Source organism: Caretta caretta, chromosome 4 (assembly GCF_965140235.1).
Source record: "Caretta caretta isolate rCarCar2 chromosome 4, rCarCar1.hap1, whole genome shotgun sequence".
NCBI lineage: Eukaryota > Metazoa > Chordata > Testudines > Cheloniidae > Caretta > Caretta caretta.
The window spans coordinates 118,127,168-118,143,389 of NC_134209.1; the positions used below are offsets into that span (position 1 = coordinate 118,127,168).

The window sequence follows — 16,222 nt, forward strand, 5'->3', positions numbered from 1 at the left end:
GTGGACACAATTCGACGGTATTGGCCTCCGGGAGCTATCCCAGAGTGCTCCATTGTGACCGCTCTGGACAGCACTCTCAACTCAGATGTACTGGCCAGGTAGACAGGAAAAGAACCACGAACTTTTGAATCTCATTTCCGGAGACTGCGGGAACTGTGGGATAGCTACCCACAGTGCAACACTCCGGAAGTCGACGCTTGCCTCGATACTGTGGAAGCACTCCGCCGAGTTAATGCACTTAATGCACTTAGAGCATTTTCTGTGGGGACACACACACTCGAATATATAAAAATGATTTCTAAAAAACCGACCTCTATAAATTCGACCTAATTTCGTAGTGTAGACATACCCTAAGTTTACCTTTTTGGGTGTGGCATGAAGTCCACCAATTCACTTAGGCTGTTCTCTGAGACAGATTAGCTGTGATGGATGTTGTGTTTAGGACTGTTCATGTGTCTATGTTTTTATCACAGCAAATGATAGTGATAAACACAGGCAGTATTCTTGTTGCAGCCAATTTTAGATGGCTCAACTTTAAAAAAAAAAACCTGTGGGCTTTATTAATACAAATGTACACTTAGGCCTTTTATTGTTTTTTAATAAGCAAATTGAAAATAAAAATACATTTGTATCCAATATGAGCAGAGTAGGGGTGACAAGGGGGTTCTACAATGGAGAGGGGAGCTCTGTTCTACCTTGGTTCAACCAGCCACAACATATCTTTGTACTGCAGGAGTTGTAAGTCTCTGTGGGCTGCACCGTTGAATTAAAGTAATAGATAGTTTAGGCCCAATGTTTAGGGATTTTTTTTTTTGCATAAACCTAATAAAATTATAAACATTTAGTAAATTTAAAGAGAAAAAATGTAAATCAAATCAGTTTTTGGTTTGCATTTAAACACTCCTTTGCAATGTTTGCAACCCAAACAAAATAGTATTACATTAATATATTAGAAGTGAAAAAAGTGAAAATGAAACTGGCTAAAAATGTTTTAAAAGGAATATGAAACTGACGACTAAATCTTTGTTAGCTAGAATAAGAAATGGAAAGTATAAGGAATAAATAGGGAAACAAATCATAAATATTTCTTCAGTTTCTTTAATCAGGGTTTTTATTGATACAGATGCACATGGAAGAAATTTAAAAAATACTTTCTCAACAAACAACTTTTGAAAGACAAGTGACTACTCTGTTCCATTTTTTGCATATGTACAGTAAGACCTCAGAGTTATGAACACCTCAGGCATGGAGGTTGTTCGTAACTCTGAAATGTTTGTAACTCTGAACTAGGGCCCTACCAAATTCACAGCCATGAAAAACACGTCAGGGACTGTGAAATCTGGTCTCCTCGTCCCCCATGAAATCTAGTCTTCTGTGCACTTTTACCCTTACTATATAGATTTCATGGGGGAGACCAGCAGTTCTTAAATTGGGGGATCCTGACCCAAAAGGGAGTTGCAGGGGGCTTGCAAGGTTATTTTAGGGGGGCACAGGTATTGCCACCCTTACTTCTATGCTGCCTTCAGAGCTGGGTGGCTGGATAGTGGCAGCTACTGACTGAGTGCCCAGCTCTTCAGGCAGCAGCACAGAAGAAAGGGTGGCAAAATCATGCTATGCCACTTTTATTCTGCGCTGCTGCTGCTGGCGGTGGATCTGCCTTCAGAGCTGGGCTCTTGGCCAGCAGCCGCCACTCTCTAGCTGCCCAGCTCTGAAGTCAGTGCCGCGGCCAGCAGTACCGCAACCCCCCCAAAAATAAACTTGTGAACCCCTCTCCCCCACAATTCCTTTTTGGGTCAGGACCCCTACAGTTCCAACACCTGAAATAGCTGAAATCATGAAATTTACAATTTAAAAAATCCTATGACTGTGAAATTGACCAAAATGGACCATGAATTTGGTAGGGCCCTACTCTGAACAAAATGTTTTGGTTCTTTCAGAAGTTTACAACTGAACATTGACTTAATACGAACTTTACTATGCAGAAGAAAAATACTGCTTTCCCTTTTATTTTTAGTAGTTTACGTTTAATACAGTACTGTATTTGCTTTCTGTGTGTGTGTATCTCTGCTGTTGGCTGATTGCATACTTAAGTTCCAGTTCCAAATAAGGTGTGTGGTTGAGTAGTCAGTTCGTAACTCTGGTGTTCATAACTCTGAGATTCTACTGTACTGCATCCCTCAAACTTCTGGCAAGATACTTATCTCATTGGTCATTTTTGTCTCATTGTTATCTTTGTGCTCCCCCATCTGTTTGCTCTAGCTATCTGTTATCTTTCACTTTGTATTTAGGCATTGATCCTGGAAACTCTAATGCATGTGCTCAGCTTTACCACCCTGAGTAGTCCATTTGAAATCAAGGGGATTACTTGCAGATGAATACATGTTTGCAGAATCAAGACCTTAGATGGGAAACTCTTTGGGCTGGAACTGTATCTTTGTTATTTAATGTTATTTAGTTTAGTGTTATTTAGTTATTTTGTTAACTATATTTGTTTATATAGTGCATAGCACAATGGGGTTGGGGTATCAACGTGCTACCAGAATATAAACAAATAATGATAATGCCAAAATCACCTTTAGTGGGTCAAAATTTGAAATAGAGCCACACCCATATAAGACTATTCTGCCATGACCCCTCCTGAAATAGATACCCCAAAGTTGTGTATAAATCTGAAGTATTGCTTGGATGCTGACTCCTGATTGGCCACTACAAAGCTCAAAATCCAGAGTCCCCAAATTTAAAGCAGACAGTTGATAGCTCCAAATAAAAATGATACTGGTATAACTCCCTCTTTGGACATTCTTATTCTGGAAATAAGATGGCTTTTTATGTTGTTGTTTAGCTTAAACAAAACAAACAAACAGACTTATGAGTGTCCACTGGGGAGTTACACCTGTATAACTATAAAGGTTTAAATTAAAACCTTAGCTTATATAGATATTACTTGCTTATGTAGACAAGCCCTATATAGATGAGACAAGACAACAAATAGGAGAAAGTGGCAGAAGCAGGAATTAAATTCACATCTCATGAGTACCAGTTAGTTCCTTTTGCACACCACCATCTTTCCTGAAGGGGTTCTCTTTATTTTATGATCCTTTTAAGATATATGTGTGTTCCTAACTTCTGGGATGTGTCTCAGTAGTGATACTTTCTACTGTGATGGTTCTCAAGTCTTTCCTGCTCTCATTGACATCAGCTGAAACGACTAGCATGATAGAGTTGTGTGTGCAGACCTACAGTGGGGCTTGAGTTGCTCTGAGCTGGTGTTGCTGATGAATGACCCCAATCTTACAAAGATTTAAACAGGTGAGCAATGTTCCCTCTAATTTTTGACAGGCCGTGTGTGCAAAAAATTTCTTTTGTGCAAATTTTTGAAGCAGAATTCAAATTTGTGCACCATGAGGCAAATGCACCCAAGCGAGTAAAATGCTTATATATTTTAAAAGTTTTAATTTGCAATTTGTGATAATAATAGTTTTACACCATGTTATTTTATAAATGTCATTTTTAAATACTTAGAAAAAGGAAATTTAACCATTCTTCATGAAGCAGAAGTTAGTTTTAAGCATTATACTTTATGATCTTTTTTATAGACATCACGAGCATATATCAAGCACTTATTAATCATGATCATTATCAGTCCATAGGCTTTTGCCTGTTGGTGTCCACTTTCACCTTTCATTCTATAAACATGTCCAAAAAGATTCTGATAAACATATAATAAAGACAATTTAATAAGTATGCCATTATGTCAATTTATATGGGTTTTCAGATAAAGACATCATAAGTAAAAAAAGAAAAACAAGAGTTTGTGTTTTAAATTTAAAATTTTCCTAAAAATATCAATAAATGATTATCAGCCAAAAATAAGATATGTAATTACAAATGCATTTTAATTTCCTAACTGGTTGAAATGTCAAAGAGTGCTAAACTAAGCTTACTGTTTTTCCCTGCGATCTTTTTCATTTGTCCATTCAATATAAACTCTGTCCAGATTCATAGATTCATAGATATTTAGGTCAGAAGGGACCATTATGATCATCTAGTCTGACTCCTGCACAACGCAGGCCACAGAATTTCACCCACCACTCCTGCAAAAAACCTCTCACCTATGTCTGAGCTATTGAAGTCCTCAAATCATGGTTTAAAGACTTCAAGGAGCAGAGAATCCTCCAGCAAGTGACCCATGCCCCATGCTACAGAGGAAGGCGAAAAACCTCCAGGGCCTCTTCCAATCTGCCCTGGAGGAAAATTCCTTCCCGACCCCAAATATGGCGATCAGCTAAACCCTGAGCATATGGGCAAGATTCACCAGCCAGATACTACAGAATATTCTTTCCTGGGTAACTCAGATCCCACCCCATCTAATATCCCATCACAGGCCATTGGGCCTATTTACCATGAATATTTAATGACCAAAACCATGTTATCCCATCATACCATCTCCTTCATAAACTTATCGAGTTTAATCTTAAAGCCAGATAGATCTTTGCCCCCACTGCTTCCCTTGGAAGGCTATTCCAAAACTTCACTCCTCTGATGGTTAGAAACCTTTGTCTAATTTCAAGTCTAAACTTCCTGGTGGCCAGTTTATATCCATTTGTTCTTGTGTCCACATTGGTACTGAGCTTAAATAATTCCTCTCCCTCTCCGGTATTTATCCCTCTGATATATTTATAGAGAGCAATCATATCTCCCCTCAACCTTCTTTTAGTTAGGCTAAACAAGCCAAGCTCCTTGAGTCTCTATCAGTCCTCCATCCAGCTGGTAACTCTTAATACACATCAGCATGTCCAAATGATCTACTTGTAAACGATTCTGTAGTTTGTTTTTTAGAGTGTTCATTAAGCTAAAGCCACGCTCACAGTCTGCACTTGATGCTAGGAATGTTCCTCCAATATCCATCAAGTTTGCAAGATCCTGAAACTGTTCGTTCTAATGAGCAAATGTCACCATATCCGGGAAACTTAAAACCAATTGGCTTTTGATTCTTTTGGCTACTGCAAACTTGAAGTCATTGTACTGACTGACTATAAAAATCTCTTCAGCAAGAAAGTCTTTGTATTTTGAACATAGGGATTTGACAGATGACGTTTTTAAGAAATCCAACTTCCATACATTGTTCCACATTCTTCCTGTTGAAAATTCTCCCGAAGCTCTGGCATCTCAACAGTATACACAAAGCACTCCGTTGTCTTCATCATATGTGAATATTTCACCAAGTTTAACAAGCATTACACTATGTGACTTTGGTGTAACCGTCTGTCTCATCCAGCCATCCAGATTTAAATGAAGTCGCTGTTCTTTTACACTTTAAACCTCTAGACAGTGACATTTTGGGATTGATTTTTTACCAGATTGGTTTATTTAAAATTAATACTTTTATTATATGGCTACTATTTCAATGCGCTTAACAGCGAGACTCGACAAAAGGGCAAACGGGAGCTCATTCAGATCAGAATACTGGAAGTTTGTGCATAGCGCCCATCACATCCATGAATCTGCAGCAAAAAAACGCAGGAAAATGGACATGTGTGGGTCCTGACTGTCCCGACGTGATCAATATTTCACGTTCGAAATGCTGGCGGGGAGGGTATGATTCATTGCCCTCCTTTCCCTTTCCCCCCCTTGCCAGCTAGTAGAGTCTGGCTGTATTGATAGATGGTGTGCGAACAATGTCAAAAGTCGCCCGTAAATGATATTTCGGCCTGGCTCCGATGTAATATTTCATTTTTTGTGTGTGCGGTGTTTCGCTGTGTGCGCGGGGTTTAGGATCTGTCTGTGCATGCACATGCGCACAGCTTAGAGGGAACAGTGCAGATGAGCGGTCCCATGATGTGTAAAGTTATGATGGACACATGTAACAAGTCTGTAGGATTGGGTCTTTGTTTGTGGAGCAAGGCTAAGTGAGCCCTCACAGCAAGTCACAAGGTCATGTCAGAAAAGCAATGACAATGGTACAGCATAGTCATTGTGGGGAAGCGCTGCCCACTGGTGCTGAAGGGGTGGGGATGGTTCCCAGGCCCAGTTGTGGGTCTGGGCTATGGGCTGTTTTAAGCAGGCTACTCCTGGACACGCTGCAGGAGGACACTACCAGCTGAAGCCAAAGGCTCAGTCTGGTGTCTCTAGGCAAGGCACCGTGTCCCTGGTGCGTGGGGAGCTGGTCCTGCTTTGTGCCATGGGGCAGTGCCCAGAGGGCCAGGCTGTCCCGTGCACACCACTCCTGGCAGGCCCGCTGGCCCAGCACCGGCTCTTTCCGCCTGTGAGCGCCATGTCAGAGCCCCACCCCTTTCCCCATTCGCACCGCTTCACGTTGTGGCCCCCTCTCCACTCCGGGGGTGGCAATGGGGTTCCCGAGGAGCGATCCGCAGGCCGGACCCAGACGCGTGGGGGTAAGGTTCCCAGCCGGACCAGGAGTGGTTGCACCACTTCCCCCTCTTCGAAGCCGCTCGTTCAGTGTCTCGCGCGGAGCCGGGCTTCCTTCCGGCCGCCATTTTAGTTGCTGTTCCTGGCCTCGGGGCGCTGCCGCTGCTGCCTGAGGAGCAGAGAGCGCGGAGCCGCCGCACCCATCTCCGCCCGAAGCCCCCTGTTGCCGCTGGTACTATGTCCAAGCGCCATCGCCTAGACCTGGGGGACGACTACAGCTCCAACAAGAAGCGCGCCACGGCTGACGGGTGAGGGACGCCGGGGCCTGGCCGCGCGGCCTGTGGGTCGGGGTCGGTCACTCTCGCTCTTGGAGCTGCTCCCGCCTAATCCGCTTTGTACCCTCGGCGCCAGACTCGCTCCCTGCTGTCTTGGGTCTGGCCGAGGAGCGGGAGGGCAGGGATCGGCGGGGCGAGGGGCCGGCGGGGCGCGGCACACAAGCCGCATGGCAAGTCCCTGGGGGTAGGCGCGTCTCCTCGTCCCGTTTCGGGGGGAGGGGCGGCGGGCCGAAGAGCCCGGCGGCTTCCCAGAGCCTAGAGATGACCCCGTCCATCCTCTCCAAGAGCCGGGAGCCCCGGTGCGGGGTAGGGGACACGGCGGGGGCGCCGGGCGAGCTGGGTGGGAGCGGCAGGGAGCCGGTCCCTGCTCCTTTCCCTGCAGGAATCCGAAATCCTGGCTGGGGCGGGCTCCGATTTCCTGCAGAAATGTTCCTGCATCCGTGCAAACGGTGACCCCATCTGTTCTCTCGTTACTCGGCTCCTCGGGTCACTCTGGCCGCGGCCGGGTGAGAGAGTCCCGTGAGCCCGGGTCCCCGCGCAGGGCTGAGCGGGGATCAGTATTTCTAAACTCGTGTCCTTAACACTCTGACATGGCCTGAACCAGATCATAGTTTTCGGCCCAAGGCTGGTCATCTTCCCTCAGTAATTTAGAGTGATCTCGGCAACTTCTGTCTGCAGTTTTGCAAACTGCTGTTTACGAGTAACCGCTATGATTATCGAAACTGAAGTTGGCGGGGGAAGGGTACGACAAAAGATTCTTTTGTTTGTGTTCTCTGCATCTTTCAGCATTTTGTGTCTAATCAGTTTCACTGTTGCCCCTGTGTGATCAGTCATTCCTCTTTGTGTGAGATTATCCACAGGTGAACAAAAGAGGGGAAAGCATTACCAAAAAAAAAAAAGTAATTGTAAAATCACAAATATTGGAAGAGATGGTAGGAGACACAGGAGTGAATTTAATGACATAATTTATTTTTGTTTTTAGCTTACACTGAAAATTGATGGGGTGGAGTATGTTCAACAACAACAAAAATTTAGGGAGTGTCCTTAAATTAGTTTACGTTTTGGTTGAAGCATTTGAATTCTGAAATTTAAAATAGTATTCTGTAGATTTTTCTTGTTTGTGTGTGGACAACAGAAAAAGTTTAATGGAATAATGAAAAATGATGGAGGACTAATAGGAATTGCCACATTGGATCAAATCACCGGACCATCTAATCCAGTATCTCCTCTGTGAAAGTGGTTAGTAACAGAAGCTTCAGAGAAAGATGCAAGAAATGCCAAAGTAGACACACACAGAATAGTTTTCCCTTTTGGGAGAATTTTGTCCTAATCAATGTCAGTTGGTAACTGGTATATGCCCTGAAGCAAGAGGATTCATAGTCCTTATTTAGAAACAAATTATTACCCTATCTAATGCTGGTCTGGGTGGTCTCCTTCATAAAAGTCTGATCCTAGTGGTAGGCTTATATTTTCAAAGAAAAGGTGTGAAAAGCTTCTCATTGTCATGGGGTCTCCTTCTGCTTCCAGATTCTCCCTCCAATCAAATATCTATTTTTTGCCAGGTGTAGTTTGCATTTTTCCAGATTGACATTTTTCTAGTTGTAACTAAGGATACTTTTCCTGGCTAGTGTGGGGGCATCAGAAGACATTAATTTCAGCAAAATGTAAGCTTTAATTTAAAAGTTAAGTTTTAAGCTTTTGCTATATTTATTATTGGTATTGCATTAGTGTACAGGGGCTTCAGTCACATCAGACCCTCATTGTAATGGTGTTGTTCAAACAGATAGCATGAGACAGGTGCTGGCTCAGACAGTTTACAGTCCAAGGTCCTGATGCATCATCTTAAAGCTCATTGCAGGATTAGTACATGAATTAGGATAAAATGGAACAAATTTTTGAAACCAGAGGCACTGCAGAGGGAAAGTGAGGGTAACAGTGACACAAAATATTGTAAAATTTAGGTCTCTTTTAAAGATAAATAAACAACATATTAATGGTGTCAGTAATTCTTACTGGTCACCTCTAGAGCCATACAATCAATTGAGGATCTAGAGATGGTAAATTAGAGCTCTTATGGGCCTTTTCTAATAAGAGCAGGGAGTATTGGCCTTTGCTCGGTCACTCAGCCACTTTTTAAAACAGTCTTGGTCTTAGAATTTGTAAAATACAAAAACTACTCTATGTGCTAACTGTAGCTGGCTGCAATTTCTTTTTTTTTTTTTTTTTTTTGGTATGTGGAAGCTCCCATGCCTATTCATCTACTTTGTATGTTAAAAAGAGGCATGGCCAGCAGCAGCCTAGGATGAATAGTGTAGGATGTGGGGGGAAGTAATTGGCCATGAGCTCTCTTCAGGAACTCTGCCTATTCTTGTTATTTCCCTGAATAATATGAGGCAGCCTGGTGCCCAATAGGAAGAGTTTCTGTTGCCCCAAAATAGAGAGGGAGAATAAGAAGAGTTCCTAAAGAGATCAGTTGTCCATTTACTTTTAGGTGAGATTATTAGGATTATTTTTGTTGCGCCATTTGAAGCTTGTGAATTGAAATTCAAAGGATATGAAGTTGAGGGAATCCTCAGCTGCAAGCCAAAAGGTCAGTAATTATTCTTTGATTTTTAAATATGTAAGTATAACAGTTTTTTATGTAAAAAGAAAAGGAGTACTTGTGGCACCTTAGAGACTAACCACAGTGCATCCGATGAAGTGAGCTGTAGCTCATGAAAGCTTACGCTCAAATAAATTGGTTAGTCCCTAAGATGCCACAAGTACTCCTTTTCTTTTTGCGAATACAGACTAACACGGCTGCTACTCTGAATTGTTTGTGTAGTTGCTGTACCTGACCACTGAACTGTTTTGAGGCAGTTTGATTTGTATCAACAGCATACTAGAAATTCTGTAGAAAAAATTGGGGTACTTGTAAGTTTTTAAAAAAATGATTTGTAAAAGACACAATTCCTATTTAAAATGTGTTAATTTTATAAATACCTTATTTACAACTCTTATGACCAAACGTATAGGCTAAATTATCTCTCTTGCAGCAAGAGACAATGCTGCTACCTTGAGGTACTAAACTTCAGTTTACTGGTAAATCTTTTCCAGGAACAAAACTATCAAGTATACCGTATCCAAGTACAGTTGTCTTGTTTCAAAGGGCCAGATTTTCAAAAGTATCCTCTGGATTTAGGTGATCAGCTTTCTGTTGAAGGCTTAATTTTAAAAAGCGTTGAACACCTGCATCTTCAACTGAAATTAATCAAATAAGCACTGTGTAACTTTGAGTTCATGTCTACGCCACAGGACCCATGGCAGCATAGGCACCTAGTGTAGATGCAGTGTATGCAGGCAGACGGAATTCTCTTGCTGGCATAGTAACACCATCTCACCAAACAGATGTTAGCTAAACCAACAGAAGCACTCTTGTTGGCATAGTTGCATCTACACTGAGGGTTTTGTTGGCATAGCTATGTTGGCTAGGGGGTGTGATTTTCCTCTTCCCACTCCTAACCACCATAGCTGTGCCAACATAACCTTGTGTAGTCCAGGCCTGAAAATCAGACATTAGGTATTTGAAAGATTGGCACCCAAAACTAGTCGTGGTTATTGAAAATATGGGTCAGAAATTTTTGAAGGGAAGGGGTATGTATGTGGACAATCACTAAATTTCTTAACCTATATTACAAATGCCCTCTTGGTATTTCAGAATTATGTCTTTCAATAATCTTGCTTTTCCAAGTTTACTTTTGTTCTCATCTTGGATAGTGGAAACGTGCTTGGGTTCCAGTCCTTCAAATACTATCACGTGTGCTTAACTTTATGCACTGTGAGTAGCCCCATTGACTTCAGTGTGGTGATTCTCAGTGCATAAAGTTAAGCATGAGTATACATTCCCCCCCACCCCCCCAAAGTTTGGGGCCTTTGTTTTACTTGTGTTTAGTTAGTTATTTCAGCATTTGGGTGTCACTAGCACAATCCTGCAAAGGGTTTGGTTGCAACCATCCCAGGAAATTTTTGTAATTTAAAGGGATACTGTCAAATTAAATCACACTTCTGGCTAAAAATGTTCACCTGTTTCAGTGATTCTAAGTGGTGTTTGTCACTGAAAGATGAGCATTTTTCCAGTGTTTTTGTTTTGTTTGTCAGCTCTTTGTGGATGGTCAGTTTCTCCATTTCCACTGCATAGTCCATTTCCCCTTTTGTGTCTGTCGTCCCCCCCCCCCCCCCCCCAAAGGACTAGATTGTAAATTGACCATGTTCCTTGCACAAAAAACCTGGTTCTGGTGAATTGGGTAGGGGAATTAGGAGAAACAGTTTTATTGGTCTATGGTCTTTGTTCTTTTGAAATCTGAATCCGAGGCCAAATTAAATTTGATACCCGTTTGAAGGCAACTTGTAAAACTAAAAGGCAGATTGAGTTTACTCCAGATATCTGATCTGAATATTCCCTCTAGCCTGATTAGGATTAATTTTAATTTGCAGTTCCCTCTTAATTTAAAGGGAATTTATCATACAGTTTAGGCCACACATTTGATATGCCATGGTGCATTTTGAACCCCAGTTTCTCTGCCTTTAAAAAACAAATGCTTTTACCCTGATTTCTCTAGCATTATTACTAGGAAGCTTAATTATGTCTATTTATAAAGTTTGTTTTTTGTGTGTGTGTAGGTGAAAGTATCTCTCTGTGTGTGTATTCTCTCTCTCTCTCTCTCTCCCCCCCCACCCCCCATTACTACAATTGGGCTGATGCTACTAGTCCACTATTCTATAACCGAGAGCACTTAACGATGCATTATACATTTCAGGTTCCTTTAGATCTAGATTTAGGGATAGAGTGGAGGGGGAAACTACTTTTAAATGCAGTTATAGTCTTAAAAGTCATGGGATTCATTTTTGAGTCTCAGTGACTTATATCGAATTTGCTCAGCTTAAGTATAAAGGGGACTTTCTATCTGCTAGGGCTAAAAACTCTTCATGGAATGTGCGAATCAAGCTGTGTTCTTTCTAGTTCATGCATCATCATCAATAACAAAAGATTTGGCAGTTGGTACAGTTCTGCTACTGCACATGAGCAAGAATAGAATCCGGCTTCCTCCCATAACTATAAGTGGCTCTGTAGTGGTAGCAAGTAAAGGACTGAGAAAGAGCTGTCAGAAAAGTAAGGAGATATATAAAGAGAGCCTGGATCTTGATATTTATTACATGTATTAGGTTAAGAATATGCTACTCTTGTAGTCACTTTTCTGACCTTACCTGTACGTAAAGGCACATGACAGCATTCATGAGCAGTGAGTGTTTTTGTAATTTTTGCATAACTAATATGGCATCTGCATCAGACATGAAATTTGGTCTTTGTAATGACGCAAGCAAGTGAACAGTGATATTTTTCCTTCTCTGCCGTACACTTAAGTGAAGCTGCTTACAAAACTATTTAAAATATTTACTGTGCATTCAGTTTGCATGAGCTGCATAATGTATTCCATGGTGAAACATTAGTTTAATACTTTCTTTGTTTCTTTTGTTCTAGATTAGCTCCTATTTCTTAGTTTTAAAACTACTGAATGTAAGGAAAAGAATCTAAACTCTTCATTTTTATCTAGTTTTCTTGACACTTCCTGCATACATTGGCGATATCCTGTCTTTAAGTATTAACTTCAACATTCTGTATTTTTCTGTGTCTGGAAATCCTTTTAGGAAGGACCGGGATCGTGACCGGGATCGTGAAGATCGTTCTAAAGACCGTGACAGGGATCGTGACAGAGAGAGAGATCGTGACAGAGAGCGAGACAAGGAAAAAGATTTGCGTCCTTCATCTAATTCTATGCTGCTTGTTGGTGGTGGATTACCACCTTTAAAACCAGCAATACTTCCACAGGGTATTAATCCATTTACAAACCTACCACATACACCTCGATACTATGAAATCCTAAAGAAGCGGCTTCAGCTCCCTGTCTGGGAGTATAAGGAAAGATTTACAGATATCCTGATCAGGAACCAATCTTTTGTATTGGTTGGAGAGACCGGGTCTGGTAAAACGACACAGGTGAGTTCTTATTCACTTGATGCTTCCTGCTTAAAGTTTAAGATTTTGTCACAGGGTGGAGTGTTTATATCCATGTTTTTTTGGATTACTATGATAAATTGTTTAGTATTGTGTTAACGATTTTATTTCAGTATCTTAGTGATACATCACAAGTCTTACCCTCTTGAGCAATACTTGTTTAATGAACTTTTCAGTTGCTTAATTGCTAAAACATTGATCTCTATTTTACACATAATTTTAATTTTAAGATGCTAGTCCAGCTAATGGGTGAAAACTAAAGGAAAAGCATTTCTCAAAAATGTGTGTACTGCTGTTTTTATGGCACTGAGTGATCTTAAGTTGAATTTAATCAGAAAATTGACATACAAAAATCTAATGTCTCAATAGTACTTGAATATCACTTTGTACTCTAAAAGATACATTTAATGTCAACACTTATGAAGGAGAGAAATTCATGCTTTAATGATAGTGAAACAATGCTACAGAAGTTAGGTGATTTATCCATGACTTCACAGCTAGTCTGTGTTAGAACCAGAATTAGAACTCATTTCCTGACTGCTGCCCCTGGGCTATGCTCATCAAAGAAACGGAAGCTCAAATCTTCCATACTCCGGTCGAAAGAGAACATTATCTATTTTCTCTTTAACTAGTGGTGCTTCTAGTTGTTATACTACTTCTATATGTTGCTGGCTCCTTCAGAGGACAGTGGGATGCCCTTCTATATCCTAGGTAGAAGACTCCCTGGGTTAGATTTGTACAGAATACATAGCTTTCCAAAGCTACTGGTGCATTGGACAATGTGATATTTAGATCTAAAGACCTCCTGCTAACCCACCAGAGATTTGGGGACTTACAAAATAAGCAAGACAGTGGGAGTGGCACACAGAAGTGGATCTGTTAAGGCGTCAGAAAATTGCTTGTTTGAATACAGGTACAAACACTATATAGCTCCTGGTTTCTCCTCAGGGGGGCTGATGTGGAAAAGTCCTTTATTGAATTACACGCATAAATCTCCTTGCATAGGCAGAAGAATTGATTAATAAAGACTAAAAAAAATTTAAGTTTTTAAACAGATTGTAATGAATTTGTAGCAGGAATTATGGAGATAGATTTTAGACAAATAAAATTTGAAAGTCTGGAAAATGTTGAGGACATAAGTACAAGATGCCCCTCTCACTGCAGGTTTCTGGAACCAGTTGTTTGTCAGTGGAAGAAGGCATGATAACATACCTCAATGATATTACATCATTTTTTTTTTTTGGAAGTACTTCAGCTGAAGTCAGCACTTTGTGCAATAGGTTGTCTGAGGCAACTCTGAATATACAGATCCTTTGGAAAAGAAATGTTCTCAGAAGTCCATTAAAGAAATCAGTCACTTTAATATATAAAAGTCCATCAAGTATACTAACTGCAGCCTCTGAGAATTCATCTGCAGTGGTATAAGGTGGCTTGTATCCTTCATATGAATGGCTTAAACCTCCAGTATTCTTGGTTACAATGTAGGTCACTTGGGTTAAAATTTTCAGAATTGACTGAGGGACTTAGTAGCCTAAATCTTAGGCCATGTCTGAACTACAAACTTTGGTCAACACAAGTTAAATTGACATAAAGCCGCCATGGGTAGTACATCACTTGTGCGCATGCATGCTTGTCATCTTGCATCGGCACAGTGTGTACTTGCTAGAAGTGCTTATGTCGATGGACAGTGCAGAGCACCATAGGTAGGTATCTCACTGTGCAACCTGCCACTGTCCAGCATGGTGTATTTTGGTAAGTTTTGACAGTGCATAATGGTGCAGAAATTAGTCACGCAGGCATGAATGGGTGCAAAGGGTCAACTTCCCAGCATGAAATTGTTTCCAACCCATAATGTCATCTGTCCCATAATATTGTGCCTTTTAAAAAAATCCCATGAACCTGCTCGGCCATCCTTGCTCTCTGCCATCTGGAAGCATGGATCCTGTACAGCTCTGCTCTGTTGTCATAAGCATTGCAAGCACAGAACAGCTAATCTTCCGATATTTGCTGGGCCACAGAAGAACTGAATCAACAGGGAACATGATGATTTCTTGGAAGACGGATTGGTTTTGTACATAGCAAGAACCAATTCAAGGTTGGCAGTGGTGTTCACAGAACAGCTTCAGGTGGTGTGCTGCTTCTGGGCCCAAGAAATGAACACTGAATGATGGGATTGCATGGTAATGCAGGTTTGGGATGAAGAGCAGTGGTTGTAAAACTTTTGGATGTGTAAGGCCACATTCCTGAATATATGCGCTGAGCTCACCCTAGCCTTGCAGTGTCAGGACAACAAAGTGGGAGCTGCACTGACAGTGGATAATGGAGTGGCAGTCGCACTGTGGAAACTTGCAACGCTGAGTCATTATTGGTCAGTGGTAAATCATTTTGGAGTTGGAAAATCTACTGCAGGGGCTTTTGTCATGCAAGCATGTACAGCTGTTAATTGTCTCCTGCTACGCTAGACTGTGATTCCTGGCAGTGTGCACGACACAGTGGATGGATTTGTATCAATTGGGTTCCTGAACTGCAGTAGAGTAACAGACAGTACACGCATCCCTATTTTGGTACCAGGCCACCTTGCCACAGACTACACCATTAGAAAGGGCTATGGTTATGCAAGCATTGATGTATCAATGGGGCCACTTCACCGACCTCGATGTTGGCTGGTCAGGCAAGGTGCATGATGCTTGTATCTTTAAAAACGGGACTGTTCAGAAAGCTACAGGCAGGGGCTTCCTTTCCTGACTAGCGGATTCTGACTGAAAAATTTGAAATCCCAATAGTGATCCTGGGGTTTCTAGCCTACCCCTTGCTCTCCGGTTCATGAAACTATATACCAGCCACCGCAGCTGCACCAAGGAAAGATTCATCTACCAGCTCAGCAGGTACAGAATTACAGTTGAATATGCTTTTAGTAGATTGAAGGGATGCTGGCGTTGTTTACTCACAAGATTGGATCTCAGTGAAACAACGTCTCAGTGGTTATGGCCGCCTGCTTGCTCTTAGATAGTGTCTGTGAAGCAAAGAGGGAAAAGTTGCTATCATGGTGGAAGTGGAGCGCCTGTCTGCTGAATTTGTACAGCCAGATACAAGGATTATAAGAAAACCTCAGTGTCGAGCTGTGCGGCTCAGAGGTTTTGAAAAGAGCACTTTAACAGTGAGCCACAGTAATGCATTGTGGTGAACTATGCTTTACCTGGCCCTGCTGTTTTGGTGCTTGGTGTACAACACTGTCAGTGCTCCTATTAATTTTTCAGTGCTTGGTGTACATTTGATTATTTTTCACTGATCCTATGAGTTTTGGGTCACTGTACAGTAACAAGTGGGTACTTTCAGAACTGCTAGGCACTCTGCAGCATATGTTGTGAACTAATAAAGGTTAATTACTTTCCAAACAATAGAATTTATTCAATAACAAAACCAATGCAAAGAAAAAATCTGTGCAATTTAAAAGCAAATACATTTA

General features: G+C 41.4%; 1 protein-coding gene across 1 annotated transcript in view; it reads left to right on the forward strand.

Moving 5' to 3' along the window:
• The first annotated feature begins 6,454 nt into the window (after positions 1–6,454).
• DHX15 (DEAH-box helicase 15) overlaps positions 6,455–16,222 on the forward strand; it is a 68,171-nt gene continuing 58,403 nt past the window's right edge. The window contains exons 1-2 of the mRNA XM_048848706.2: positions 6,455–6,677; positions 12,390–12,738. Of these exons, the coding sequence (XP_048704663.1) occupies positions 6,607–6,677; positions 12,390–12,738 (420 nt within the window). The 5' untranslated portion in view covers positions 6,455–6,606. The remainder of the gene's footprint in view (positions 6,678–12,389; positions 12,739–16,222) is intronic.